Genomic DNA, 27,676 nt, shown 5'->3' with positions numbered 1-27,676 from the left:
CCTCCCCCTCCCGGCGGCGGCTCGGGAGCCGGGCGCGGCTGGCGGCGGCCCCGGGTGGGATCATGGCGGACGGCGTGGACCACATCGACATCTACGCCGATGTGGGCGAGGAGTTCAACCAGGTACGCGCGGCCGGCGGGCGCGGCCTCTCCGCCGCGCTCCCCGCCCTCGCTCGCCTTCGTAGCCGCGCCGCCTGCAGGGCCCTCAGCGCGGTGGCCGCGCCGCCGCCATTGTTCGGGCGCTCCTGCCGCCGCCGAGCGCGGGGCTGCGCGGGGCCGGGGCGGGCGCGGCCTCACGCCCGGGCCGCGGGTGCCGGCGGCGGGCCCGGCTGGGCGGAGAGCGCGCCTGGCGCTGAGAGGCGGCCGCTGCCGGCGGGGGGGCCGAGCGCCTTCCTTCCTTCCGTCCTTCCCTCGCTTTTTCGGTTCTTACCAGCCTTCTTCCCTCTCGGCCTTCCCTTCTCAGGGGCCGCTCCAGAGGGCTCTACCGTGCCGGCTCGGCGGACGGGACCCTCCCGGATGCGGCGGGGAGAGCGGCCCCTTCCCGCCGGCGGCCGAGGGGAAGCGCTGCCATTGTTCGCAGATGAATCAAAAAGCCGCCGAGCGGCGGCTGCTTCTCGGCCGCGCTTTGCGGGGGAGGCGGAACTCGTGCAGCTTTATTCTGCATCGCTGGAGAAACTATCCAGCTTCTTATATTTTCTTTTTTGTTCGTTTGTTTTTCTTGCTTGTCATTATCGTCCATTTTAAAAAGTGGCGCAAGCCTTTTTTACAGGACAAGTTCATATTTTGCTGAGGAAATATAGATGAAAAAAACAACTTCTCTGGATTATAAGTAGTTTTCTAGTTTTTCCACTTTTCTGGTTTTTTTCTCTTTTTTTTGCCCCTCATCTTTACCAAATAGCCGTGTGCCAACTTTTCCTACCGAAACGCGGTGTTTGTATCAGTTTTGCATGCCATTTGCCCTGTTAGCCAGTGCTGCACTTCTCCAGGTTGAGTTGCCCCAGATTGCTTTGTTCCTGCCCCAGAGCATAAATAACCGGGAAGAACTGCACTTTCACGCGCTTACGGGGCCCAGCCGTATGCCCTACGGAGAACTGGGAAATAAGTAATGGCTTTGGAATTCACAGGTAGCAGTAACTTTCTTAGCAACTTGTAGCTTTCTCAGAAGACTATTTCTTCAGATATCGATTAATACAGTAATTCTAAGTATTAATAATCTCATAAAGGTATACTATGAAAGAATGCCATACTAAAAGGAGATGATGAAAAGCGCTGATTTGCTCTTAGCTTGTCTGCATGTGAAGGTTTCTCCCTTAGAGTTGAAGACCCACTGTATGAATTTAAACAGGAATGAACTCTAGGACAGACATCATTCAGCAGAAGAGTACGTTTTTTGAGATTCTGTGATAACTTGAATTTGGTTTAGTCGATTCTAGATAAAACCGATAACAGCAGATTTTTCAGGGGAAAAACCCTCACTTGAATCTGGTATTGTTTGTGTAATTTCGTGTGTGCAGAAGCCCTCAGAGTAGAATAGTTATGTGCTGTAAATATAGTGTAAAGAGATAGTGCTGGAACAAAAGTGATGGGGATGATCTGTTTCACTCACACGGTCCTGGTCTACTCAAGTCTCAGGTCATCATTACTGTTGATATTCTCTATAACCATGGTGGTATGAATGAAGAGAGTCTTGTTATAATTTAGTTTAGCTTAATCCAGCAGGCAGGAAAACCTTTTGCTTTTTTCGCTGTATTCACCCCAGTTGATTCCCTCTTGGGTTTGCATTTCTGCAGTCTGTTGTTCCAGTTCATAAATCTTGCAAAATATAGGGCAGAAAGGTGAGAAGAGGCTAGTGCCCTTTTTCCATCAGCTTGGATTGAGGAGTTGGTTTGTTTGTTTGTTTTAGGGGGGTTTCTACTGTGTTTTTATCTGTGTCACACACCCCCAAAAATTGCTGTTTGTTCTTTTCCAAATTTCATTTCTGTGACTTTCTATTTAAAGTAATATTGTTGAACTGAGCAAGTGTTGAGACAATATAAAAGTTTTACTGTAGGAGATTGATGCCTCTGCACTCTCCTATTTCCTTCTGTCATATATAAAAGAAGGCGAGTTGTATTAGTTACTGCCTCTTAATTCTGACATAATTGAGAAAAGGTGCATAGAAACTTTTATTCATGAAGTGCTGTTCCTGGTTTGAAGCTGAGAGCTTAAATTGATAAGATGGAACATAATTCTGTGGATGTGTGAAGATGACAAGTAAAAAATGCTTTAGGGAAAAGTAATTTGCATTATTAATTTGGTTATGTAGGGAGCATTTTACAAACATCATATTTGTAAAATAAACTGTCTTTATCTGTTAAATGAATTTGTTTTTTGATTTTGTTGCTCTACAGTAATGCGACTTAATAATGTAATAATATTTTTAAAATTGGAGTACAGAAACCCTTTCCACTGGTTTTGGCGGTAACAGGGACTGAAACAGGTACTGTGGAGCTTGCTGTTCTTATGTAAGCAGTACATAACTGTATTTATACCCGAGCTGGGACAAGACTTGTGTTTGCATCTGGAGTTAACCCTTCATTTAGGACTTGTGACTGGATAAACTTCCCTTGTTTGTTTTGTCTTGTTCTACACCTCAAGGTACTCTTCCTTGAGGCTATTCTGGGATTTTTTAAATGCCTTTTTTCCAAGCAGGTGGAAGATAAGGTTCTGCTTGATTAGTGCTAAATGAACCATAGCTTATAAAGGTGAAATAAAGACCACAGAGCCATGGGTTTACAGGCTGGCTAAGATGCATGACAGCTGTAAACTGTCTTGGGTTGTATTTAGTATTGGTTGCAATGAGCTGACTAACTTGATATTGGATATTTTGAGTGAAAATGAATGCATCTTTCCTATTCCAGCTGAAGCTCATTTTCATTGTTGCCTCTTACTCGTTTATTAACTTACTTCATCAAAATATTATTTTTTGTCCTTGGGCTAACAGCTTTAGTCAATTTAGTCAATTTGGCTCTGACCAATTACATTTTTGTTTAAATTGTGGTTTCTTTTTTTTTCTCTTTTTCTTGGAAAACTTGGTTGAGTAATTTTTCATTTTTTTCTTCTAAGCTGACTTCCCTATCCAGCAGTCTTACCTATATATTTAAAATCTCATTTTGAGGTGACAGCCTCATAAATGTAGTACTTCCTGCATGCATTGCTTGTGCCCTGTTAGAAATAGGTATTGCATGGACTATTTTACCTTAAGCATCTCCCTACATGTTGCACATCTTGCTCTTCAGGAGAGGGAGATCTGCGATGCTTGTTAGAACTGTCACCTGCACGTCAATAGCTGGAGATGGCATTCTCTCAAGGGCAGAAGACCCTCAGTACGTTTGGGATGCTTTAGGAAATATTAGGGTGTGGTTTTATACATAAAACCCTACAATACTGCTGTGTGGTGCAGAGATAATAAGGAGCTTGTGTAGGAGGCCAGTTTGGGTCTGACCTGAGGCTTCCTGCCAGTTTGGCCAACAAACTGGGTTGCTTTTTTATGGTCATGAAAATTTGACCATGTGTTATCAAGTTCCCTGATGCTCTGATCAGCTTTGCATTTTCATGCTTGGAGGGTTTTTTTCCACATGTCTTTATCCTTTCCATGTATGTAGTTAAACAGTAAAAACTTTTGTCGTACACATGTAAAAATCTTTCTGATCAGAAAGAGGATGCAAAAGAATTTAAGCATATAATATTTTAATGCTGTGGACAAGGTGCTTACTTTGTTTATACTCTTAGTGAGTAAACTTGGATAGTTGCATTGTGGATATGTCTAAACATGCCTGTAGTGTTCTATTTTGATATTTAAATGCTAACAAATTAGGGATGAAAGACTTTGTATTTTGTAACTGGATAATAAAACTGATTTAGATGGAATAGCAGTTAAGAGGGTAATTATCTGAAAACTACAGTGTCTTAGGAATGTGTTAGTTACTGTCTTCAGATCTGTAACACAAAGGAATTTTTTTGTGTGTGATAATTAATAAAAGCTAGCATTTAGTGGCCATTTAAAGCCAGTTATTAAGAATAGCCTTTATATCAGAAAGACAGGTGTCTTATCATGAGAGGGGATGGACACCTTGTGGTATAACTTTCTGCTCAGTAGGGCTGTCCTGGTCAGAAGAAACATAAGCTGGCAGATCTGCATGTGTTATAAAATATGTCCACAACGTGTGATGGCATATGCATTTTGTCAGTTCTGCTGAAAGGGGCCCTGGGAAGATGTAACTTCTGTATATTGGTAAGTATTAAACTGCAGAAAAACTTCAGACCTTCTTACCTGGCACCTCTTCGCTTTGTTTTAATGTGAACAGTGATACTACGTATGTTTAGTTTGTATTTTTGACTACTTGTGACTGTTTAGTTATTCTTTGTAACTCTGTAATTACTCTGTAATTTTTACTTACAAGGGATCAGGTTGCTTAAATTTTAGTGCTGTGCCGTTTGTCAGGCCAAGAGCATTTGGGCCTGTAGAGAAAATGTGAATCCTATGGTCTAACAAACTTGTCCACTTCTGCCATAGGCAGTTTGCTATCTTAGAAGTATCAAAGACCTCCTTTTTTGTTAATGTTCCAGTTTCTATGTTCAGGCAGTTAATCAAGACCAGAAAGATTTTTATGTGTTTAACTTGTTATTCTTCAGGACCTACAAATTTATTTTTTTAAAGTGAGGATACTAACATGTGTTTAGAGTTTTTGACCACAAATATGGTAACTTGAGTGAAAAAAACAGTAAGGGGAAAGCTGGATAGTTTAGTTGTTTGTTTTGGTTTTTTTTTTTTTTCCCCAGAAGCAACAGTAAATATTTTTAATGAAACTTTATTTACCTCGCTGATTTTTCAAATGTGTTTTTTGAGGTGTCAGTTAGTGTCTAATGCTTGAATTGGACAAAGTTCTGCAGAAAAGGCAAGTCTAACAGATGTATGGGCAGCTTAAAGAAATTTTACATAACAACAAAAGCCATTTCCAAAACAGCACTTGTAAAGGAAGTAAGTAGTTCTCTGCAGCTCAGAGGAGCATGACCACTAAGTTCCAAATAAGAAATAACATGTTAAGTTTGTCCCTTCTTGACAGTGAAGTTCATTGTGTTCATGTCTTTCATACGGGAATGTTTCACCCAATACCACCTATTAGCGCAGAATGTGGAATTTCAGTCCTGATTTTATGATGAAGTATTTCAGACTGTGGTCTAGTTAAAACATAGACTTTGGAAATTGCATTGCTGTCTGATTTAGTTTTAGAGGGGGCCAGAACAGCAGTGCTCACTTTGTTTCTTAGCATGTTTATCTGCAAGATTGTGAGTTACAGTAATTGAGAAGAAATAATTTCTCTTCATGCTTGGTGTTCTTCTTGTAACTAAGAAAGTTGGAAGAGGTGAAAACTGGTTCCTGATACAGGCAGAATATTTGTTTAAATAGCTGAGACTAGGGAAGTAACACTTCCTGTCCTTTTTTCCCCTCTTCTGCATCTGGGAAGGAAGGGTGTGTTTAGGTAAGTTTCCACAGAACAGGTATGAAAGAGAAAGGGTTGTTGCATCTTGTGCAACATCCACCAGGACAGCTCTCTTCTGTTTACACTTGGAGTTGCTGGTTCAGATCATTCTTAATCATCAAAGCACACACCTTGCTGATAGATTGGTAAGTGAATGAATTCCATGCTGGATGCAAAACCAGCATGATGTGAGAAGAAAGTCTAGTGAACAACATCAGGTTTTCTCTTGGGTCCTTATTTATTTAAATTAAGACACTGGTGCTATTGGGCCTGCCCTGCCCCCTCTCAATTACATGCAGACTCTGCTGTCTTAATAATTTTCTCTCTCCACTGATGGAGACCTGAAAGCCTGTGTGATACAAATGATCTGTTTCAAAGGACTTTCTTGTTGCAGCAGAGCTGTGGACTGCTGCCCACTCTGGTGTTGTGGCAATGTTGACCTCAGAGAGATAGGTTAGTGTACATACATCTGCTGTAAGTTTGGTAATTGTGTTTTTGCATCTGTCTACCAAGACTAAATTCTACTTCCTTGAAGTAATCATTCATATACATAGATGACTAGAGTTACTGTACATTTAGCAGAGGATTTCCTTAATTGCCCTGTGACATCAACCTTAGTCTAGCTGTAAGATGTCATGTTTGGGCCTGTCTCAGGCAGTTCTGTGTACCTGATTTCATTAGCTATGATGGTAGGAGGAATCAAACTGAGAACTGGATAGACTAGGTGAAATATGAAACCCTTAATTTAATTGTGATAAGCTTACCTTTAGAGAGAGATTTTTCTATTGAAGTTTATTGGGACGATGCAGTTTACTGAGGGTTAAATGCACTTGATTGACAATGCCAAAATTCAGTTTACCTGTTGGGGTTTTTTTCAATTATATTATTTGTTTTAGTTACACTTTCCCTGTATGAGCAGTAGTTGATAATATTTTTATATTTTTAAGACGGTGGATCTTCTGATCATGGTTGTGGATATCTTGGGTTTACAGCAAGCATTTCCACCTTTGTGGCCTGTGTTTTGTGGAGTCCAGTTTGGTTATCTCTAGCTGCCATATATGGTACCTTGAACTATTCTGTCTAGGATGCTTCTGTGAGTTTCTGGATACAAATTCATAGTGGGTGCTGAAATATCTCTGATACCAAAACCTGGCAGAGGCGGTTTCTGTTCTGCAGGAAGGTATGAGAGTACAGGGAGCTGAGGGAAGTTGGCTCGGAGGGGCAATTGCTGCTTGTGGATGGACTGGGCATTGGTCAGCATGTGGTGAGCATCAGTGGTTAGGCATCACTTTACTGGCTTGTGCATTATTTCATCCCTTTTTGTTGTCTTCTTTTTCATCATTGCCATTATTCTTTTTATATTTTACTTTATTTCAGTTATTAAACTGTTCCTGTCTCAACCCACGGGTTTTACCTTTTCACAGATTCTCCTCCCTGTTCCACAGAGTTTGAGGGGTGGAGTGAGCAAATGCCTGTGTGGCACTTAGTTACCAGCTGGAGTTAAAGCACAATAGCCCTTTTTTGATCACCCATCATGGGGCTTGACAGGTTGAGAAAACAACAAATCTGACCAGAACATGCTAGAACAAAATTCTTTAAGGATTTGTTAATTAGTTTAATAGTCGTTGGACACAATGTTGAGTTTATGCTCTCAACTCTCAAGCAGTTGTTCTGCTTGTTCTCAGAGCTCCATCGTTTAACTCCTTACTTCCAGTGTGTGCTTCCTGTTGTGCTGTTTTTCACCTGTGGGAACTGGTCTGATGTTGTTGTGTTGTGTTTTAACATGAGCAGTCTGGTCTAGTGGAAGATATTCCTGCCCACAGCAGGGGACTTGTAACTAGATGGTTTTTAAGGTTTCTTCTAACCCAAGGCATTTGATGTGATTGATCTTGTGAACACTAGCATGTGATGTGATTGATCTTGTGAACACTAGCATATGATACTACAGAATTGCTGGTTGTGAAAGTAATCTGTTACTTGTACTCAGCTCTGCTGTCATCTTTGTACTTTGTGAGTGATCTATTGTAAACTCTTAATGATTACACCTTTTACCTTTCATCCTCTGAGACTCAATCTGTGGAGGAATCATGATCCTACATATTCCCCTTCTCTGCCAGACTAATGACAGTAGCTCTTGAAATTTTTGAATATCCTTGGGATGTTGAAACATGGCTCTATTGCCCGGAATCATGATTGTATGCCAGGTCTTGGTTAGGGTTAGACAACTCTTTGCAGCTACTCAAACCGTGTGACAGGCACTGTGGCTACTCAGGCCTTGTGGCAGGTGCTGCAGGTGCTCCAACCCTTGCAATGGGTGATGCAGCTGACCCAGAGCACAACCCTGCTGGTATCAGTCACCCCTTCTCACCAGGAGAAATGGACAGAAGAGAATTTGTTTAGCAAAGGAGAACAAAGCAGGGCCATCACAATAACAGGAGGAAGAGATGGAACAAGAGGGAACCACTCAATCCCTATCCCTGAGAGAGCTGTGGGATATGCAAAGAGATTTCAGCCATCACCCCGGTGAGCAGGTGATCACCTGGCTGCTGGGATGCTGGGGAACAGGGCTTGTAGCTTGGAATCAGGGTAGGGAAATCAAGCAGCTGGGATCACCTTGTAAGGAAGGGGGCATTGACAAAGTGATTGGCAAAGGCCTCAGCCTTCGGGAGGTGACTCCTGTGAAGTGTGAAGGAAAGACATCCCTTTAAGGAAGATGCTCCCTGTCACCCAGGGCCACCACAGAGGTATCCAGTACCTTTGTTATGACCCAGACAGTGTGCAGTCACCCACAGACCCAGAAGAATTCCAGTGCATGTGATCCTTGTGGCAGCTTGTCCGAGCATGCTGTTTTCATATGCTGGGTTTGCAGGAGTGTATGGATCCCGTGGCCTGGCACATCAGGCCCACAAGAGTGGAAGGCTCTAGTGCACAGGGTACCCCAATGCCATCCAGCTCTGCAGGGGCAGAACCTATTTCTGTTTCTGGAGAGAGAGGGGAACCCAACAGCTGACTAAACTGGAGGCTGAAGTGAGCTGGACCGGGAACATGTGGCAGAAGCACTCTCTGTGTCTGGCCCAAAGGTTCTGGTTCCCTGGCACAGACTGCCTTAGGAGAGGGTATTTCAAGCACCCAAAAGGTGGATGTTCAGTACCACTGCTTTGGAGGTGGAGGAAGTTAAGCAGCTGCCTGCCTTGCCTGTTCCCTCAGAGGACACTTCTGTTGGGCTTGCTGAAGGTCAGAGAACAGGTGCTGGTCGCTACCATGGCGTTGCACCAGCAGCAGCATTGCACCAACCGAGACTCTGTGATTCCCATTCACAAGCTCATTTATCAACTGGAGAATCAAGCAGTGATCAGCAGGACCATATGATCTGGATAATGGAGAACCATAGTGAACTATGGTGGCCTGAATGAAGTCACACTGGCTGAGTGCTGTTGTACTGGGCATGCTGGAACTCTGATATGAGCTGCAGTCAAAAGCTGCCAAGTGGTTTGCCACAGCTGACATTGCTAATGTGTCTCAATAGCTTTGACAGGCCACAATTTACTTCCACTTAAAGGAATGTCCAGTAGACCTGGAATCCAGTGCCCCAGGGGTGGAAACACAGCGCTGCCAATTCTATGGACTGATCCAGACTGCATTAGAACAGGGTGAAGCTTTGGAACACCTGCATTGCATTGATAATATCATCATGTGGGCCCATACAGCAGCAGAAGTTTTTCAGAAAGGGAAGAAAAACGTCCAAATTATTCCAAAAGCTGTTTTTACCATAAAACATAGCAAGGTCAAGGGACCTGCATGGGATATTGAGTTTCTAGGAATAAAATGGCAAGATGAATGTTGTCAGATGCCAATGGATGTGATCAACAAAACATCAGCAATGTCTCCACCAACTAGTAAGAAAAAAACACAAGCTTTCTTAGGTGTTGTGGGTTTTTGGAGAATGCACATATTCCAGATTGCAGTCTAATTGTAAGCCCTCTCTATCAAATGACCTGGAAGAAGAATGATTTCAAATGAGGCCCTGAGCAACAAAAAGCTTTTGAACAAATTAAATGGGACATAGTTCATGCAGCAGCCCCCAGGCCAGTCTGGGCAGGGCAAGATGTAAAAAAGTGCTCTATACTGCAGCCAGGGCAAATGACCCTACCTGCAGCGTCTGACAGAAAGCACCAGGAGAGACTCCAGGCCATCTCCAGCCCTCTGTTATGGAACTGGGGAGACTGAGTATCTGAGGCCTCCTGTACTCCTGCTGAAAGAGATACTGGAGTCCAATCAAGGAGCTGCTTTGGAAGGGATTGGTGCTGAAGCACAGCTCCTCCAGCTCCCCAGGGCTGGGCTGGATGTTCAAGGGGGGGTGGTCTTCGCATAGTGTAGCTGGTGCTACATGAAATAAATGGGTTGCAGTGACCATATAATGAGGATATCCCAGTTGCCCAAGAATCTTGGAAATGATTGTGGACTGTCTAAAAGACAAAGATGTCAGAATGTCACTAGAGGAGGAGATAACACGTGCTGAGGGACCCCATTATATAATAAACTACCACAAAATGAGATGCAATATACCTAGTTTATTGATGGGTCCTGCTGTATTATAGGAACGCATCAGGTGGAAGAGCACCATGCCTAGTACATAAACTGGTGGGAGTTGGGTGGAAGAGGCTGATCACTGCTCAGACACAGGCAGTTTATTTTATTTCAGTTTTGAAACTTTTCTTATCCCACAAGTTTTATTTTTTTCTGATTTTTCTCATCTGTCCCATGGAGTGTTTGGGGAGGGAGAAGTGAGTAAGCAATTGTGTGGTACTTAGTTGCAATCTGGGATTAAAGCATGAAACTTCTGCATTCTATTGTATACAATTCTGGGAGTAGGGTTTGTAGATTTTTTGATTTCTGCTTATATTACAAGGGCAAAAGTATTGGCATTGAAAACAGTGGCCAGAAGTATTTTTTTCCACATAAGTTTAGAATGTAGTAAGTGTCATAAGAATTTTATATGTTTTGATGTGGAGGAAACTGGTGCTTAGCTTTTCAACAGGGATGTTGTGTAGGTGGTTGATCAGACTTACTGTGTCTGTGGAACATGGCAATTATCACAACTTTTGCTTCAATAAGTTTTAAGAGTAATACTAATTGTAATCAAGATGTCTTTTTTATTTTAGGAGGCTGAATATGGTGGGCATGATCAGATTGATTTATATGATGATGTAATTTCTCCATCTGCAAATAATGGAGATGCTCCAGAGGATCGTGATTACATGGATTCTCTTCCGCCATCTGTTGGGGATGATGTAGGTAAAGGAGCTGCACCAAATGTTGTCTATACGTATACTGGAAAGAGAATTGCCTTGTACATTGGAAATCTCACTTGGGTAAGTATCTTACTGCTGTTTAGTTGTAGACAGGAATTTTAATTATGGACGTAACTACTTGTAAAATTTTTTGCTTTAAAATGTTTTATTTGAAATATTATGTGTATCACAACCCAGTTGTCTTTGTTGTTGGTTTGATTTTCTTCCATTTTCATTTGTGGTTGTGGGATCATTTTTCCTTTTACCTGAAATTCAGAGAGCCTGTCTGGAGCTGTCGTGATGTCTTAAAAATCATGAAAGTCTTCAGTAAATATAAACTTGAGAGTTTCTGTCACATTTTAAGTGTTATTAAAGGATATTTGTGCTACTGTGTCCTTAAGGTTTTCAGAGAACCAAATGAAAGAGGAGAACAAGTTTAAACTGTTAAATACTTCATGCCTGTAAACACTTCAAGGTTACTAAACAGGCCAAATTTTTCCTAAACTCTTGCTGAAGGTTTTAGTTTAAAAGGAGGTTGCTCTGGGATTTTCTTGAAATTACTTTTCACATTTTTCCAGGGCCATTTCCATCGGCAGTGACTCTTTCAGCATAACTGTTTTCAGGTATTTGTCTTGAGGCTTATTTCTCTGTCCCAGAAGAACAGGTTTATGATAACTCACTGAACTGAAGGTGCCCTTAGGAAAATTACTTTCATTAGAATGAAAGTATTTTAAAATCAATTGCAGTAAAGCAAACAGTGCAAGAGCTGGTCAGTGCTGAATTAAGTTGAGCTTTTATCTGGTTACATGAAATCAAGTTCTTCAGGGCCCACATATGCAAAATTCTATTTTAAAAGATAAATTTAAAAAAATTAATTTTTTTTCGTTTCTGATAATTTCTTACTGTGGGTGTTTTTTTCATTAGTTATTACAGTACTTCAGGAGCTAACAGGTAAGTAAAGGACCTGACTGTTGACTTAAGTTATCCCATTTTGAAGTACATGAATGGAATCAGCAAAATGTGTGTGAATTAGCTGAACTAATTGTTGAATTGTAAAATGAAAATGACTACTCCAAGAGTCAGAATATATTGACAGCCTGAATAAAATATTCCTCTGGATCAATTACACACACACGCATGCACACTCAAAAATCCATGGAAAATTTAGTTGCCCTTTGCCTGGTGTTTTAGATAAGCTCTCATAGTTGAATATTAAAAATATTTTTCAGTGGACAACAGATGAAGACTTAACTGAAGCAGTTCATTCACTGGGGGTAAATGACATTTTGGAGATAAAATTTTTTGAAAATCGTGCTAATGGCCAGTCTAAAGGGTAAGAACTTGTTTTTTTCTATATGTGGACTGAAGTTTGGGAGAGGAAGGAGTTCTCAATTTTCATAATTGTCAGTCTTTGAACTGCTCATCTTAGCTTATTGATCCAGAAATGATTTGGCATATAATTTCATACTAATGACTTAAGTTTCAGGTATAAATTTTTGTGATAGTACTGTGTATCTCATTAGTTTGTGAGTTGAAGCTCATTGGTGATCTTCATATAAGACTTTCTAGATGTTTTTTTTGGTGTGGTGGTGATGTTTGTTTTTCTTCAGTGTAAATGCTGTTCTTCCAGCCTTCATTATTCAATCTTTCTTTACATCTTTATTTTCTATTAGCTATTTAAAGTAAGTACTTGAGCCCATTTTTCACTGGCAACCTAAATTTCACTGCTTGAATGTGCCTTTCTGTCTCTTTGGCAGCAATGAGCACAGTGTATGAGTGTATGCTTAATAACTTCATCATATGAATTCATTATGTAGTCTCTTGATTCTCTGCCAAAAAAGCTGCCTTTGTTGGGATAAATTTTGATGCATCCTGTACTTGCTGTTTTGTTTCCTTCTTTTATGTCCTAGAATAAATTATTTTCTCTGTTCTGAAAACTGGACTAAGACCTGTGAGACATTGTTGGTGTCTAGTTGTCAAGTATTCCTTTGCTTACTGTGTGTAATCTTTTTCATGAGATATCAGGATGTCAGAAAATGAACAAATTGTGGTGTAACTGTTTTTGTTTCCTTTCAGGTTTGCCCTTGTGGGTGTGGGATCGGAAGCATCCTCCAAAAAGCTGATGGATTTGTTGCCTAAAAGAGAATTGCATGGCCAGAATCCTGTTGTAACTCCGTGTAATAAACAGTTTCTGAGTCAATTTGAAATGCAGTCAAGGAAAAGTAAGCCTTTCTTAAGTGCTCTCTTGGAAAAGCAGAAAAAGTAGAATGGCAGGTTTTTAGCCCAGCATCTTGTAATTTCTACACAGTTTAAAATAGCCATAAAATACTTAGAGTCCGGGTGAATGAACTTCTGTCTTTGTTTAAAGAAATCACTTCATACACTGAAGAGCTGCTGCATTCTGACAGAGGGTTGCAGCTTCGTGCAACTCTTGTCTTAACAGCTGTGGATGTTTTCTCAATTTCCTGTGGACATAATTTAAAAAAAAAAAGCTCAAGATCATTTAGAAATTGAACATTTGTAGACAAACTGGACTAAATTCTGATGTGTGGATGATCTGTATTTATGATAGAATGGGGAAGAGTGGTTCCATGCTGTACTTTAGCACCATGTCTTGTGTTTCTCAATGTGGCGTTGGGCTTCATTGAAGGAAGGACTGGCAGTCTCTCCAATCCTCTTCCTTTAGTATGAGGCTTAGTATTTTAGCAAAGAATGTTTTCCTTCCCAAATGCATCGGGTTTGTGTACGGGAAGAAAGTTGGTGCTCACAAGGTCACGCTTTAGCACTGCATAAAACTTTGGGTCAAGAGTTGAAATACTTCAACCTATTTTGATCTATGTAATGACATGTAATGTATGTGCTTTACCATTGCAGCCACACAGTCTGGCCAGATGTCTGGGGAAGGTAAAGCTGGTCCCCCGGGAGGAAGCTCACGAGCAGCATTTCCACCTAGTAACAGAGGTCGGGGCCGTTTTCCAGGTGCCATTCCAGGTGGAGACAGATTCCCTGGACCGGCAGGGCCAGGAGGGCCACCACCACCTTTCCCAGGTACAATTATGCATATATGGAGTTCCAGTCTTACATGTGTTTCAATATGGCATACTTATTTGGGAAATGATTAAGATCAAGGCAATTCAGTAATGAGCCATAATCAGTGTTCACAGCTAGATTGTAGGACTTGACTGTTCATTTGTTGATATTCAACAGGAAGTTGGACCTAGTAAATTTGGTAGCAAGGCAAGAGCTTTTTTAGATAAATTATTTATACGATGTCAATATACATTAGCAATTAGATTTGGCTTCAGTGTATGGTAGTTGAGATTTTGTGATTTGCTGTATGTGCTCAGAATTGCCTGTGTTGAGGAGTGTAAAGTAACTGATTTCCTTATTGTAGTACAAGTTTGCATGTGATCAGAAATTCAGCTTTGATTCATGCCCACTGAGTGGTCAGTTAGTAGGCACTTCAAACACCAGAAATTTGAAGAGGAGGTCTTCATGTTTAGTTAGGTAGTTGATATAGAAGAAATACGTTAAACAGTTAGGTTTGCACTGCCGTGAAGTTCTTTTTTCAGCTGACATATTTTTTAGTAAATGTCATTCAGTAATAGATTGTCTACCAACAGTCCAAGGGACATAGTCAAATTGAAAAAACAGTTGAGAATCTAAAGGAATGTTTGGGTACTGCAATTACATTACTTTCTCCAATACAGCTTCTCCCATATTTTTAATATGTATTTTATCTGAAGCCCCACATGAATGACTAGCTGCAGTAAGATGTAATGTTTTCTAGCTTTTGTAATCTTCTTGAGGGTTTTGGAAACAGCAGGTGATGAAGTAATTTGAGGAGGGGAGTTGTCGGTGTACAAGATAATGTTGTTCTTTTTAGATATCTCTGGATGTCTAGTTTCAATAGATACAGATTAGTTAAAAATTTTCTAAGCTACTGGACCCAAAACAGGAACATGCATGTCTTGGACATGTTGCACAGTGTTCAGGGAGGGAGGGTTGGTTTCTTTTTTGTCATTGTTTTCTGGGGAAAAAAAAAGCCTGAAGAATTTTATTTCTTTGTATTTATTCACTCAATTTTATTTGTTTGTTGTTTTTTGTTTGTTTTTATTTTAGCTGGACAAACTCCCCCACGTCCACCCTTAGGTCCTCCTGGCCCACCAGGCCCACCAGGCCCTCCACCACCTGGTCAGGTCCTCCCACCTCCATTAGCTGGACCTCCTAATCGTGGTGATCGTCCACCACCACCAGTTCTGTTTCCAGGACAGCCTTTTGGTCAGCCTCCACTTGGGCCACTTCCTCCAGGCCCTCCACCACCAGTTCCAGGCTATGGGCCACCACCAGGTCCACCACCACCTCAGCAGGGTCCACCTCCACCTCCGGGTCCATTTCCCCCTCGTCCACCTGGCCCTCTTGGGCCACCCCTGACTCTTGCTCCTCCTCCACATCTCCCTGGGCCACCGCCAGGTGCTCCACCACCAGCACCACATGTGAATCCAGCTTTCTTCCCCCCACCTGCCAATAGTGGCATACCCACTTCAGACAGCCGTGGCCCACCTCCGACAGACCCATATGGCCGACCTCCACCATATGACAGAGGTGACTATGGGCCACCTGGAAGGTGAGTTCTTTTTGTCTAATGTGTTTGGGTAGCAGATTTTACTCCTCTTGTTGGAAGCATTTGATTTTTTTTTTCCCTTTTAATGCAAATGTTAGGAACAATTAGAAGTAGGGCCAGAAAGGATCCCACCAATCTTGTAGTTTGCCCCTTTTAACTTCTCCAAGGGATTAAATCTGAGAAACATATTTGGAGCAGGAGGAAAATCCTGAAGTGCAACACCAGTAATCTCACTTCCCTTTTCAGCTCTGAACTGTTTGTCTTCGCTGTATTTGGCAGTGTCATCATTCCATGTGTTCTACATGTAAACTTATATATAATTTCTTATGCAGCAGCTTCTGGTTGTGCTTCTGTCTTAACTTGAAATTCTGACTTTTACCTGTATCATGGTGCTTTGCAGGCTGCCTTTTAAGAATGCTCTTGAGTTTTCCTTTTTGAATATGTGCATATGTTGAGGTCATACCATTTACATCTTTCAGCAGTGTTGCTTGTCCCTTTTTTCTTCAGGATTTAATTAAAATTTAGTGTGTGTCTTAAAAGCCAGGTGTGAATTTACTGCAAGACTTTTACCTTCCTTTCCTATCAAGATGTTTCTGCTCATTCGGTGCAATCTTGCTGTGTTTGTAGCAGTGGCTTTTCCTGTGGTTAATCCTATCTGTGACAGAGTTCTTAAGTCCCTGACTTGACTTGTCAAGTTTTTCACATCTTGTTTGAAACATCTTTTTCATCTGTGATTTCAAGCATCTCTGTCTTGCTGCTGTTTCTTGATTTTCACCATATTTGTATTTGTCAAAAAATTTTGGCATAAATTCTGAGATGATTTTACATAGTTAGATTTGAATTTTTCAGTAATAATTTTACTGCTAGCATGAGACACGCTTTTCTGGCTTAAAATGTTTCCTGCAAAGATACTGTACTTTGATTCTTTTTTTACTGCAAAGTTTAAAACCCCCAAGCATTTGTGTACATGTGATGTTCATACAAAAAAACTCTATAGAAATCCAAGCATTTGGCTTAATTGCCTAAAATATAAGACTATAAGGTGTTGGGTGTTTTTTGATGGACTAAATCAAGGTTGTCTGCAGTTTATAGAATGTCTGGGGAGGGAAGGAGTGGGAATAGGACAGTATAACTTACTGTCCAGTATTTTCATTAATAATGTTGAAGCTATCATCCATAACTATTTAAATTGTCATTAATTATATATCATAGGCGTTTCACTGGAAATAACATGTCCATAAGAGAAAAATTACATATTCCATTCTATGGGAGGCACACGAAAAATAATACTCAAAACTCAGGGAGGTATGAATTTTTAGACATTTCCTCTTATGCTAAACTGGCTATAGGATCTTGTTCCACTTCTTGCAATTAAGAGGATAGCATTGCTTATTATTCTGCATTTTCTTTCTACCAGAAGAACTAACACTGTTCTAGAAATATCAAGCAGTGGGCCAGTTTGACAGTCTCAGCATTTATCTCTTAACACATTTCTCCAAATTTTCTATGTGACACAGAGACTGGCTAATAGGACACTGCAAAACTTTTGGGAAAATTTAGGTTTACTTCTGTTACTTTGCAAACCCTGTATAGGTAGCTGATAATTGAAGTGTAATGAGTACAAGGATTCTGCTTTATTGCTTCCTCCTTACTGTGACTAGTAGGGAGATTAAATTGGAGTACCTTAAACTTGACCAGAAATTTAAGAAAAAAAAATTGCTGTAAAATGCTGACCTATCATTCAGAAAATTGAGTGTTTTAAAGATGATAACTATATTTGTTTTTCAAAAGTTACAGCATTCTGGTCTTAGTTAAGATCTGGGAAACAGGATCATATAGTTCTGATTCCAGTACTGTTATGAAAATTTTCTCTAATTTTGCTCAAAGCTGCATTGCCTATGTACATGTATTTCCACATCCATTCAGTTGGGAATATCTATTTATGTACCTTCAAGGATTTTACGAAAATTGTAAATATTTGTCAAGCACAATATTAAGTGCTGCCGAATGTTTGAAATAGATGGGATGAACAAAAAAAAAGTCTATTTATACAGCAATGTCTTAATTGTTTTTTTGGGGTTTTTTGTTTGGTTGGTTTGTTGGGGTATTTTTGGGGTTTTTTTTAAGCTTTCAGGATTTTGTATTGTAACGATGGTCCTTAACAAAAACCAAAACCAAACCCAGATCCTGCTTTCTTTTCTGTTTGTCACTGCTTAAAATTGCAAACTTGGATTGTTGAAATTGCAATGATAGCTTCTGAAGTTCTCCTTAACATTTTAAAAATACTAGTTTTATTGCTTGCAGAGAAATGGATGCTGCGAGGACACCTCTAAGTGAAGCAGAATTTGAAGAAATCATGAATAGAAATAGGGCAATCTCAAGCAGTGCCATTTCAAGAGCTGTATCAGATGCCAGTGCTGGTTAGTAAAACTCAATTCATGTGTTTGTTATTCTACCCAACTGAAAAGAATTTATAGGATTTTTTAAAAATTAGGAATCTGAAAGGTCTGAAGCCACTTTTTCCTGATAGAACACTGAATTTAGATACAACTTATGACTGATTTTGTGCTGTGCTTCAGTTAGTTTCTAAGAAAACCTTCTGAGTACTGATCAGGACAGTATTTTAATATTTGGTGTTAGAGTAAATTGTCTAGATGGCTGTTTAAGAGAAGATACTCAAAATGGTAATACTGTTACAGATGAAAATCTGTGTTTTAATTTGCATAATTTTCTGATCTTGATCTTACATCATTTTCAGGGGACTATGGAAGTGCTATAGAGACCTTGGTAACTGCGATTTCCTTAATCAAACAGTCCAAAGTATCTGCAGATGATCGCTGCAAAGTACTTATTAGCTCTCTTCAGGACTGCCTTCATGGAATTGAGTCCAAGTCTTATGGTTCTGGATCCAGGTAAAACTTTCCTCTTCCATCTGCTCTTACTTAAAAAAGAGAAGGTGTGGTGCAGGACTAGTTTACAGAGAAGAAACTAGGGCTTGTAAGAAGTCAGTGATTTGCTGAGTTGCACAGGAAATATGTGAAGGAACCAAATAAGGCTTTCCTGAACCTAGGAAAGCTGCCTTTTAATTAACCCTCTTTTCAAAATTGATCTGACTAGCTTCAATTTAACTCTTAGTTTTATTTATTGGTTTTGGCCCATATTTTCCATATGCAGATTAGTAGCCATGTTGTAGTGATCATTTGATATGTGGTGCATTTCCCCCAGCTGATTTCAGTCATTGTCCATTCTGAGTATGTACTTTGACTTTTCCTTGCTACATTAGAAAGTGGGAGCCCCTTACTACCTGTAACTGAGTTCTTAGCCACCACTGTTTGTACCAGGCATCTTTAATGTTCCATACAAAAACATACCTGCATCATAATGAACAGATCTTACCCTTATACCTATTTTTGATCAAATTCATACTCGTAAGCACAGTACAAAACCGGCATGGGGATGGCAAATATTTTGAAGAAAAAAATTAATGAAGTAATTTCTTTTAGAAGACGTGAGCGATCCAGAGAGAGGGACCACAGTAGGTCACGAGAAAAAAGTAGGCGGCACAAATCACGTAGTAGAGACCGTCACGATGACTATTACCGGGAAAGGAGCCGGGAGAGGGAGAGGCACCGCGATCGTGACAGAGATCGGGACAGGGAGCGGGACAGAGAGAGAGAATATCGTCACCGTTAAAGAAGGTGAGCATTTCTTTTGTCTTCTTCAACTTGACCGACTTACTAAAATAACCACTCTAGATTGGAGATTATTTATACCATTCATGTCTGTATTTAAATGATCCTTCGGTATGTACTGAATCACTTTCTTCTTGCAGCACCTGACATGAACACAGGTAAGTAATAACAGGTAATTAACTCATTTTGGGAGGGAGCAGGTATTTGTGCAATTATCTTCTACATTCTGCATGCCACTTCTCTTATTTTGGCTGATAATAGTGTTCCCAGTTTTTATGAAATGTGATTGAACCACTCCTTAAAAAGGCAATAAGTCAGACTGTTCTCTTTGTAATCTTTAAAGATTATATGAGTTTTACAGTTTTATTTCTTAATTGTATTTAAAAATATTAATTTTGTATTTTAAATTATATTTCTGTAAAGACTGTAGCACTTAGCCCTTCATAGATTGTGTGTGGATTATTTCAGTGTCCATACAGTTGTCCTTGCACAGGTGCTGGTGGTGATTTTGTGGGTTTTGTTGTTTTGTTTTGTGTTGCCTTTGTTTTATTTTTTTCCTGGTGAGTTTTAGTCAAATTCAGGAAATATAACCAGATTTTGTTCTTTATGTTATGAAATGTGACCTGTCAGTATCTTCTGCCTTCTAGCTAAATCCAGGTATTAACCTTCAGTAAAATTTATTATCAGTTGCTGCCCACCACCCTGATTTTTTAGTCTGTCCCCCTTCTGGTAGTAAAGTCATTTTCTGAAGACTAGTAAACAAATATGTAACACTAGAATTGATTCTTTTCTGGTTATTCACAAACTAACATGCTCTTTTATTTCATGTATCTGAAGTCTTGTATGCATCAAATGTCTAGACAGCTAGAGTAGCACGCTAAACAATGATTCTTTTCAATGCACTGCTTTAAAATACATAGAAATGTTGACATTATATAATGTACCATTTTTAGGGTTGATTTCTAATTCCCATGATTCCTTATATTTGACAATTGAAAAAAACCAACCCTACCTAGTAGTGACTCTATAGTGACATTTTCTCTTCTTGAAAGAACCTTCCACTACATCTGCACTGAAATTGAAGCTTGTAGACGTGCCTGTCTGCCCAGCTTCCATTTCTTACATTTAACTTCAGATTTAGTTTCCAGATTTGCATGTGTTTTTTATTGATGGGAGTTCATTTATAGATGTTACAGAGCAAAACTTACAAAAGTCAAATAAAATGTAGTATAGTCCTAAGTGAAAATACAGTTCTGTATGTGTTAAATGTTAGTTTTTCAGTCAGGCTTTTTGTGTCACTGCCACTCCTCTGGGAGAGAACAAATTATGGTAGTAAATGCTCTAAGTGTGTTGAGAGTTAAGTGGGATGTTGTCTCAGGTTCATATACCAGCAGGGGACACAAAAAGAAATAACAGATTTAAAGAAGGGGAATCAAAGGCTTAAATAGGAAGGTGAAACATGGCAGCTGAAATAAAGTTGGCAGTATATTTCTGTTAGTGCTACTTTTTGCCATTGAAAATGGATTGGTAGAAATATTTCTGGAATTTAGTAAAAAATCAACTCTGGTTCTTAATTGTAAAATAAGAGAATGTAAAATTACAGATATAACAACAGTAAATGTAATTTCTTTTGTTGAACTGGGTTTTTACCTTTTATAGTAGCTGCATATTTTTGATATTTGCAAATAGTTGTTACTAATAGAGGTAACCATTGAGTTGAGTAATGGCTACATTTCCAGAGTGTTTTCCTTCTGGTGGAGATGAATAAAGCATACTAAAAATGGCTAATAGCCTGGAATGAAAAATGAAAGATAATTTTTTTTAACCCTTGGCATAGTTTACTGATCTAGCTTTGATTTTTGTGAATTTAATGTTATGCACATAGATACAGATTTACTGTGCCAAGTACAGATTTCCTACTCTTACCCCGAGAATATATGTCAAACAGCATTAAGTTGCATTTTATAATTTCTGAAGCATAATTTGCACTGAGGCTGTGATTTCAGTCTCAGTTCAGGTGGGCTTTATATTTGCAAGATCCTTCAGCTTTGTTGTGTGCTGGGATTTCTCTTTTCTTTCAAAAGGGGACTTGGTAAGATTCCCTTGTGCAAAGAAAATAGGTCCTAAGAACTTGATTTAAATGGCAAATTTAGTATACTACATGTAAATTAAAACATTTGGTATTTTTTTAAGTTAAGTTGTAAACAGTTTGTCTTGTTGCTGTCTTAATGAAGAAGAGCTTTATTGTAGTTTTGTTTTTATATATTTATACACACACACGCACATATAAAAGAAATACAGTTATCTCCTGGTTTGTATGTTTCATTTTCACTAAGATGTATGTTCCCATACATTTTTTGTTTCATTTTTTACATTGAATAATATTCATAAACTGATTTAACACTCAGTCATTTAATAAATATCAACAGTGCTGAAACGAGTTATTCCCCGTATTACTGTGTTTTGCCAGAAAACATGAAGTTGCCTCTGTGCCTGCACCCTATGAATGGCACCTATATTTCTCCTTTATTGTGTACCTATAGTCATGACTGTGATACTGTACTGGCATTTTTTCCAAAATGTTACACGTCTAGTTCAGAAAGATTCTAAGGGTCCATTGTGAAAACTTTTGTGAACAGTGAAATTCTGTTTGTTCTGTATTACATTTATAGAGATGGGTTAAATTGGAATAACTTCCAAAATATGTTTATAACAGCAAAAATTTAAAAACTTTAGTTGTACCATATCAGGTATTTACACTTCTGTTTGTACACTTCATGACTTAAAATCAAATTGTTGCAAGATTTTTGTGCCTTCACTTGAATAAAACTTTATGTACATTGACAACCCATTCTCCTGAATTACTATAAACTGAATGCTTCTTTGGAACATCTTGCCTTTGCTCATAGAAAGCAAATATAAATATAAAAGATATTATTTTTGTAAATAATAGAACAATGGATTTAAGACAAGTGTCTAACCTGTATAAATCAAGAAAACTGAGAACCCAATAGAACGATATTTAGAAGAATTAATGTGTACAAACAGAATAGTAATGTAACTTCATCAGCATGAGTCCTGACTTGTTAGGCAGAATTTCTTTTTAAACTGAGAATCAATAATGTATTTCTAGCTGATACATTGTCTCAACCTTAATCTGTCTGAATTTCTATAACTGCTGAATGTTAAGTTTTTCATTTTATGTTTTTGTTACTGGGTTGATTGGTTACTTCCTATTTAAACTGGATTTGGATTGAATTGCAAAGACAAAACCACAACATTGTAACAGTTGATATGTATGTAGACTTTGTACTCCATATTTCATGTTTATTCTCTGATATTTCTGCTCTCAAACCACTGTAAGCAAAATAATTTGAAGTTTGAGGCTTGTATGCTTCTTCTGCTCTCAGATCACTCTGAAATTACTTTCAGCTTTAGAGTGATTCAAGAAATAACATGGTTGGAATTTTTTGTGTTAGTAGGAGGGGAAATGGTACTGATGGCTTACATAGTACATAGTATTCATTATATTTTTGCTTCTCTAAGTTGGAATGGTTCTGTAACTATGCTAATAACCACTTAAACATCAAGTGAAGTATGAAATTAGCCTTTTAAGAAAACTTGGAATGAATTGGCAAATGCTTGCTTTTAATAGGCTATTTTTAATAATAAGCTTCTAGTCAATATTAAATGAATCATGTGGTAACATTGTTCAAGACCTGGGTATATATACCTGTTTAGAATTATATCAGGTCTCAGTGTTGAGCTATTATTGATACTGTTTACCTAATTTCTTTTTTTTTTTAAACTGTGTGTTTTATATGGGGCTGGCACTATTCCTCTGTGTTTAGCATTCACCAGAGAAATGATGCTTTGTGCATCTGATTCAGTATTTGCAATCCAGCATAGCATGAATAGAGGCAAGCAGTGCCACTGGTTTATGTGCTTCTTAAAATTTGTTTTAACCATTACTCTGGTGCTTTGCAGAAATACAGAGTTTGTCTATTAATGTTCAGTGATGAATTGATTTTCTTGAGGGTGAAACAAGGATTTAAAAAATGAACAGAATATCTTATGCTACTTATTTTCAAATGAATAACTTTTATTACTTTTTTTCCATAAATATGTTGCTGTAATTTTACTGACTTCTGAGGTGTGTGTAGACACACTTCTATTCTTTTGTTCCTCATATCCTGGGCTTCTTTATTTGTGAATTCATTAGTTTTGACAAATTTGCTCTGTGTGAAAAGTTCCCCAAGAAACTTTTATGCATATGAAATACAGTAGTGAAAATGTACAGTAATGAAAATGAAGAACCAATGTTCTTCAAAGAATAAAAAAAAAAACTTTTTTACTTTTGCTCATTGTGGTTTGAGAACTAAGATTTCTTTTTACCAAAAAAAAAAAGAGGAGACACATGTGGCAGCTTGATCTACCTTTTAGTCTCTCCCTCATATATGAATGTGAAAAATACTTGCCAATAATTAGTATCTTTTTAACCTGTAAACTAAAGATGGAATTTTCTGAACGCCCCTCTCTGTTCATCAGTTAGTTTTGATGAATAGACAGGCTGGGATAATAGAAGAAAGATACCTGACAAATTAAGTTAGTTTAGGAGGATTTCCCCCCATGTAAAATTATTGATATACAGTCATGAAATTGTTGTTGTGTTGATCTTAAATTATACACTAAGACTGAGCAAAGACAGCAGGTAAGTACACTCAAAATAAGAGGGGGTAACAGGCAACAAATGTGAGAAGATGCTAGTGCTGATAAAATGGTCTGTACGTGTATAGTGAACAGAAGAGAACCACATGAGTGTCTGTGCTTACATGCTGAAAGACAAATAGAAAGTCAAGCTTGAAATTCCTTCTTGCTCACTATGTTACAGCTAAAGCATCAGAATATTTGGGGTATTTTGTGATGTTCTGGAATGTAGGTTAAATTAAAAAGAAATTTTTGGCTTTTAAGCTGGTATTTTCTCTGGGATTTTTTTATTTGTATATTGCTTTTTCTTCATGTATAGAATAAAATAAAGGAGAATTACATGAAGTAATTCATAGGAGCGTCTAGGATATAATAACAAATGTATCTTGTGCATTTTACTGAAATGTGAACATGTGAGATTGAAATCCAATCTCTGAAAATAAACTACTATAATAAAACTTGAGGGTTGTATGTATATACAGCTTTAAAATTGCTGTAGAATTTTCAAAATTTTAAGGGCTGTTTAAAGCTTTTATGTGAATATTTGGATAATTGGAATTAAAGGGAAAAAGTAGAGCTGCTATAGCAAGATGCTTTGATATATATATATATATAAGAAATCTACTGGGGTTTTGTTGTAAGAATGTGTTTTTGTGGGTAAAAAAGTGTTCAAGTTGCATCTTGCATAAATATAGAAATATTTGATCACTCAAGTTCTGGGATTTCATTTGTGCAATGTTCTGGCATAAACCCCTAACTTTTAAACCACAAAATTTCTATTCAACACCTAAGTCTGAAATTTGGAGAGAGTTGGTAAATTTCGGTAGAAATGCTGAGAAATTGATTGCTGTCTGGTGTTCAATTGTACAAATCTAACACGTGCTTGGGACAGATAGCTTATGTATGAGCTTGAGGCAGATGGAAAAGATGCCAAGAAATACTGACTAGAGATTAAATTTTTTTAAAAGTTTTTTGTTTCTTCAATATTCTACTTGCTTGTAGAATACTGAAAAAAGCTGAGCATGCAGGTATAATCCATACAGATTTATTTCTTTTTGGAACCACAAGAGTTTCCAGTTTTGCCAAGATATGCTGGCAGAATACTTGGAACTGAAATGTACACTACTTTGGATTTTAGTTGGTCACGTTCTTAAAAATGAAGGCTCAGTGTGGCGCTGACCATCTTAAAAGCCCTATACCAAAAAGCATTAATCCTAAATTCACCTTATTGTGCATTCTTTAGAGTTCCTGTAGATCCATAAGTACCTTTACAGATATAGCAAATTATTCCCAGGAACTGAAGCTTTCTTATAGTAGTATTAAATCATATATAGGGTGCTTTGGATCTGTTAACTGTTGCCATAGACATAACCAAGATCCATAGTTCTGGCTGCAGCAATTGTATGATGAGAGCAGCAAATTCTGATGTGCATTCTCACAGCTGTCAAGTACTGACTTTCTCCACTAGAAAACTGAGATTCTCTCCTGTCTATTTGTGCTAACTTAGCTCACAGCTCCGAACGTGTTTTTGTTGTGGAGGTAGCACTTTGTCACTTTGCTACTAATTATTTTCAGAAGTACATAACTCCCATGGAAACACTGGCCTCTGGGGAAGGAGCTTCCCCAAAATTAGTTGTTGATGCATTCAGGACCTGGGAACAAAATCTCTGAATAAGAGAAGACATTTCGCTTACTGATTGGGATTAGTTTTTGTGCATACTATAGTGTATAGGATATACTTGGTTATACTTTGGAATTTTTAAAAGTTATTGTTAACAGTCATTTTGAGGAAATGAAGAAAAATTGCATACTTAGTTTTCCCAGCTTTGAAAGTATTGTACTAATAGAAGAATATTTGACAGCTGTGTACTGTTGCACGTTCATGAAATTGCTTCTCTAAATGCCTTGGTTTTCAAATGAATAATTTAATGTGTTGGGTTTTTGAAAGAACTTGATTGAAACTATTTTGAAATTGAGTGTTGAAATTGTGAATTATTAATGAAATTAAGATAGCTAATTGTTTTGTAATGGAATTCAACTGAAATCCAGTGTATGAAATTATACTATCCCAAGTATTTTGTGAACTCTTACAGTAATTAACTTTGAATTGTGTGGTTCCCTGATTTGCCAAAATAGATGAGAGCAGGAAGTAGGGCTTGGGGTTTTTTCAAGGGCAAGTAGGTGAGGAAACCTGCAAATCTACATTGTATTAATTGAAAAGTGGGTTCTTGTGCATAACTGCAAGTGTGTATTTTTAGATGTGAACCCCATCCAGCTTGCCACTAGTCTTTTGAAGTACTGGTGTCAGATTCTGTGTGCTTTTAAATGTTACTGAGCTGTGAGCCATCCACTTCTTTATATAATCAATTAATTACTTAAATGTCAAACCATCTTAAAACTTATGTAAGTGGGCAGGTAAAAATGTAAAAATCTAATTGTGGTAAAATTACTTTAAATTCTTGTTCAGTTACTCTTGCAGAATGCATACTTTAGGAAGTGTTCTATATAAATTTGGCAGTCAGACACAGAAGCAGTAGTTATTTCTTTATCATCAATACTTTAACTGTGAAGTTTATATTCTTTCAACTTCGTTGTTCAACAACATTAATCTTATTTTTAATTAATGTATTAGAAAACAACTTCAAATGAGTAGCTACTGCTTCTGGGTGTTTTATGTTAGTTAACATCATGGTGAAGTAGATGCACAAGTTATGTATGTATAGATAAGCCAACAATTTTCTGTGTGTTTTGGGGAGTAGCAAAATCTACATCACAAATTTTGACACATTACAGCTGAAGGAAGAGGAACAGCGTGCAAGACAAGATACATTCTTCAAGGAAAGATGCTTGTCCAGCAGTTTGCTTCATGTGATTGAACTGAGCCTGTAAGGATTCATGGATAATATGAACAGGAATAGATCTGAATAAAGCAAATCTGCATACATGGTAACCAGTAGCTCTTTTACTTTTTTATGTTGCTTAACTGTTTTATTTGAGGGAAACCTGTGTGATTTAAACCTTATAGCTTTTGCAACTTTATTACTGGTTATATACATTTGGCAATTATAATGTGCAAGCAATTGAAAAAAGTCAAGTAAATGCTTGTTTTTATAGTAGTTTGTTCATGTTAAACTGTTCATATAATGTCTGTACACAGCACCACTGATTACAGTAGATGTAGTGTTGTAATAAACTGTTTAATGGGGCTGATGTGTAAAGCTGTTCAAGTTATTTGATGTTTACACCTCAGGGAAAGTCATGTGTTCAGCAATATTTAAAGATAATGTTACAATGAAAACATTGATGCTGTCTTCAGAAACATCGCAATAGTTCTTGCCTATGCCTCAACCTAATCTTGGATTCAGCGAGTTAAACATACTAATGTCACGCTCTCCCACTCAATTTTGATACAAAAATAGGTGGTTACGTAAAACCTTTAATTCTGTTTTGCTTTTTAGCAGTGTTTACCTAGGTGGCTTGTGAATTTGCTAATTGACTTATAAAACTGTAAAAACTGCAGCTCTCTGTGGTCGGTTGTTCTGAGGAGAGATAGTCCCAGGTCTGTGATTTTTAGCACACTGAAAATTTTATCTCTCGTATAGCTTTGATCCTGATTGACACTACAGTTAATATAAACTTAAACTGTTCATATGAACTTAAACTGCCCATAATAAGGGGTAGAAAGGTTAGGTTTAAAACACCCAAAATCCTGCAGTTGTTTACAGTTTTATGGTAATAGTGCTTGTGTGTGTTCCCTGTCCACCCCCAAGGCCGTAGCAGTCTGTACATAGTTGTATATTAGAAATGTGCCAGAAGAAACAAGATGTTACCATTTTTATGA

The 27,676-nt window shown here is 38.3% G+C and overlaps 1 protein-coding gene across 5 annotated transcripts; it reads left to right on the top strand.

Moving 5' to 3' along the window:
- On the top strand, positions 1 to 27,676 carry CPSF6 (cleavage and polyadenylation specific factor 6). 5 transcript variants are annotated; one of them, XM_066550051.1, is made up of 11 exons: positions 1 to 122; positions 10,684 to 10,893; positions 12,042 to 12,145; positions 12,889 to 13,034; positions 13,687 to 13,860; positions 14,935 to 15,439; positions 16,649 to 16,741; positions 17,741 to 17,856; positions 18,195 to 18,348; positions 18,943 to 19,134; positions 26,629 to 27,676. In XM_066550051.1, the coding sequence occupies exons 1-10, from the start codon at positions 63 to 65 to the stop codon at positions 19,127 to 19,129; spliced, it is 1,749 nt and encodes a 582-aa protein (XP_066406148.1). In that variant the 5' UTR covers positions 1 to 62; the 3' UTR covers positions 19,130 to 19,134; positions 26,629 to 27,676. The 5 variants fall into 5 exon arrangements, with proteins under 5 accessions (XP_066406148.1, XP_066406146.1, XP_066406147.1 ...); XM_066550049.1 differs by having other exon boundaries at positions 18,940 to 19,134; XM_066550050.1 differs by lacking the exon at positions 26,629 to 27,676 and adding an exon at positions 19,269 to 19,290 and having other exon boundaries at positions 18,940 to 19,134.

The sequence above is a fragment of the Molothrus aeneus genome, chromosome 5 (assembly GCF_037042795.1).
Source record: "Molothrus aeneus isolate 106 chromosome 5, BPBGC_Maene_1.0, whole genome shotgun sequence".
NCBI classification, from domain to species: domain Eukaryota; kingdom Metazoa; phylum Chordata; class Aves; order Passeriformes; family Icteridae; genus Molothrus; species Molothrus aeneus.
Note: the sequence above shows the minus strand (reverse complement) of the source record. Positions and strands in the feature narration are given on the sequence as shown.

Excerpts from the sequence above, each read along its gene's own strand:
- CPSF6 (XM_066550049.1), top strand. The coding sequence starts at position 63 with ATGGCGGACGGCGTGGACCACATCGACATCTACGCCGATGTGGGCGAG. Across the intron at positions 16,742-17,740 it reads AATACTCAAAACTCAGGGAG|AGAAATGGATGCTGCGAGGA; the intron begins GTATGAATTTTT and ends TATTGCTTGCAG. Across the intron at positions 17,857-18,194 it reads TGTATCAGATGCCAGTGCTG|GGGACTATGGAAGTGCTATA; the intron begins GTTAGTAAAACT and ends CATCATTTTCAG.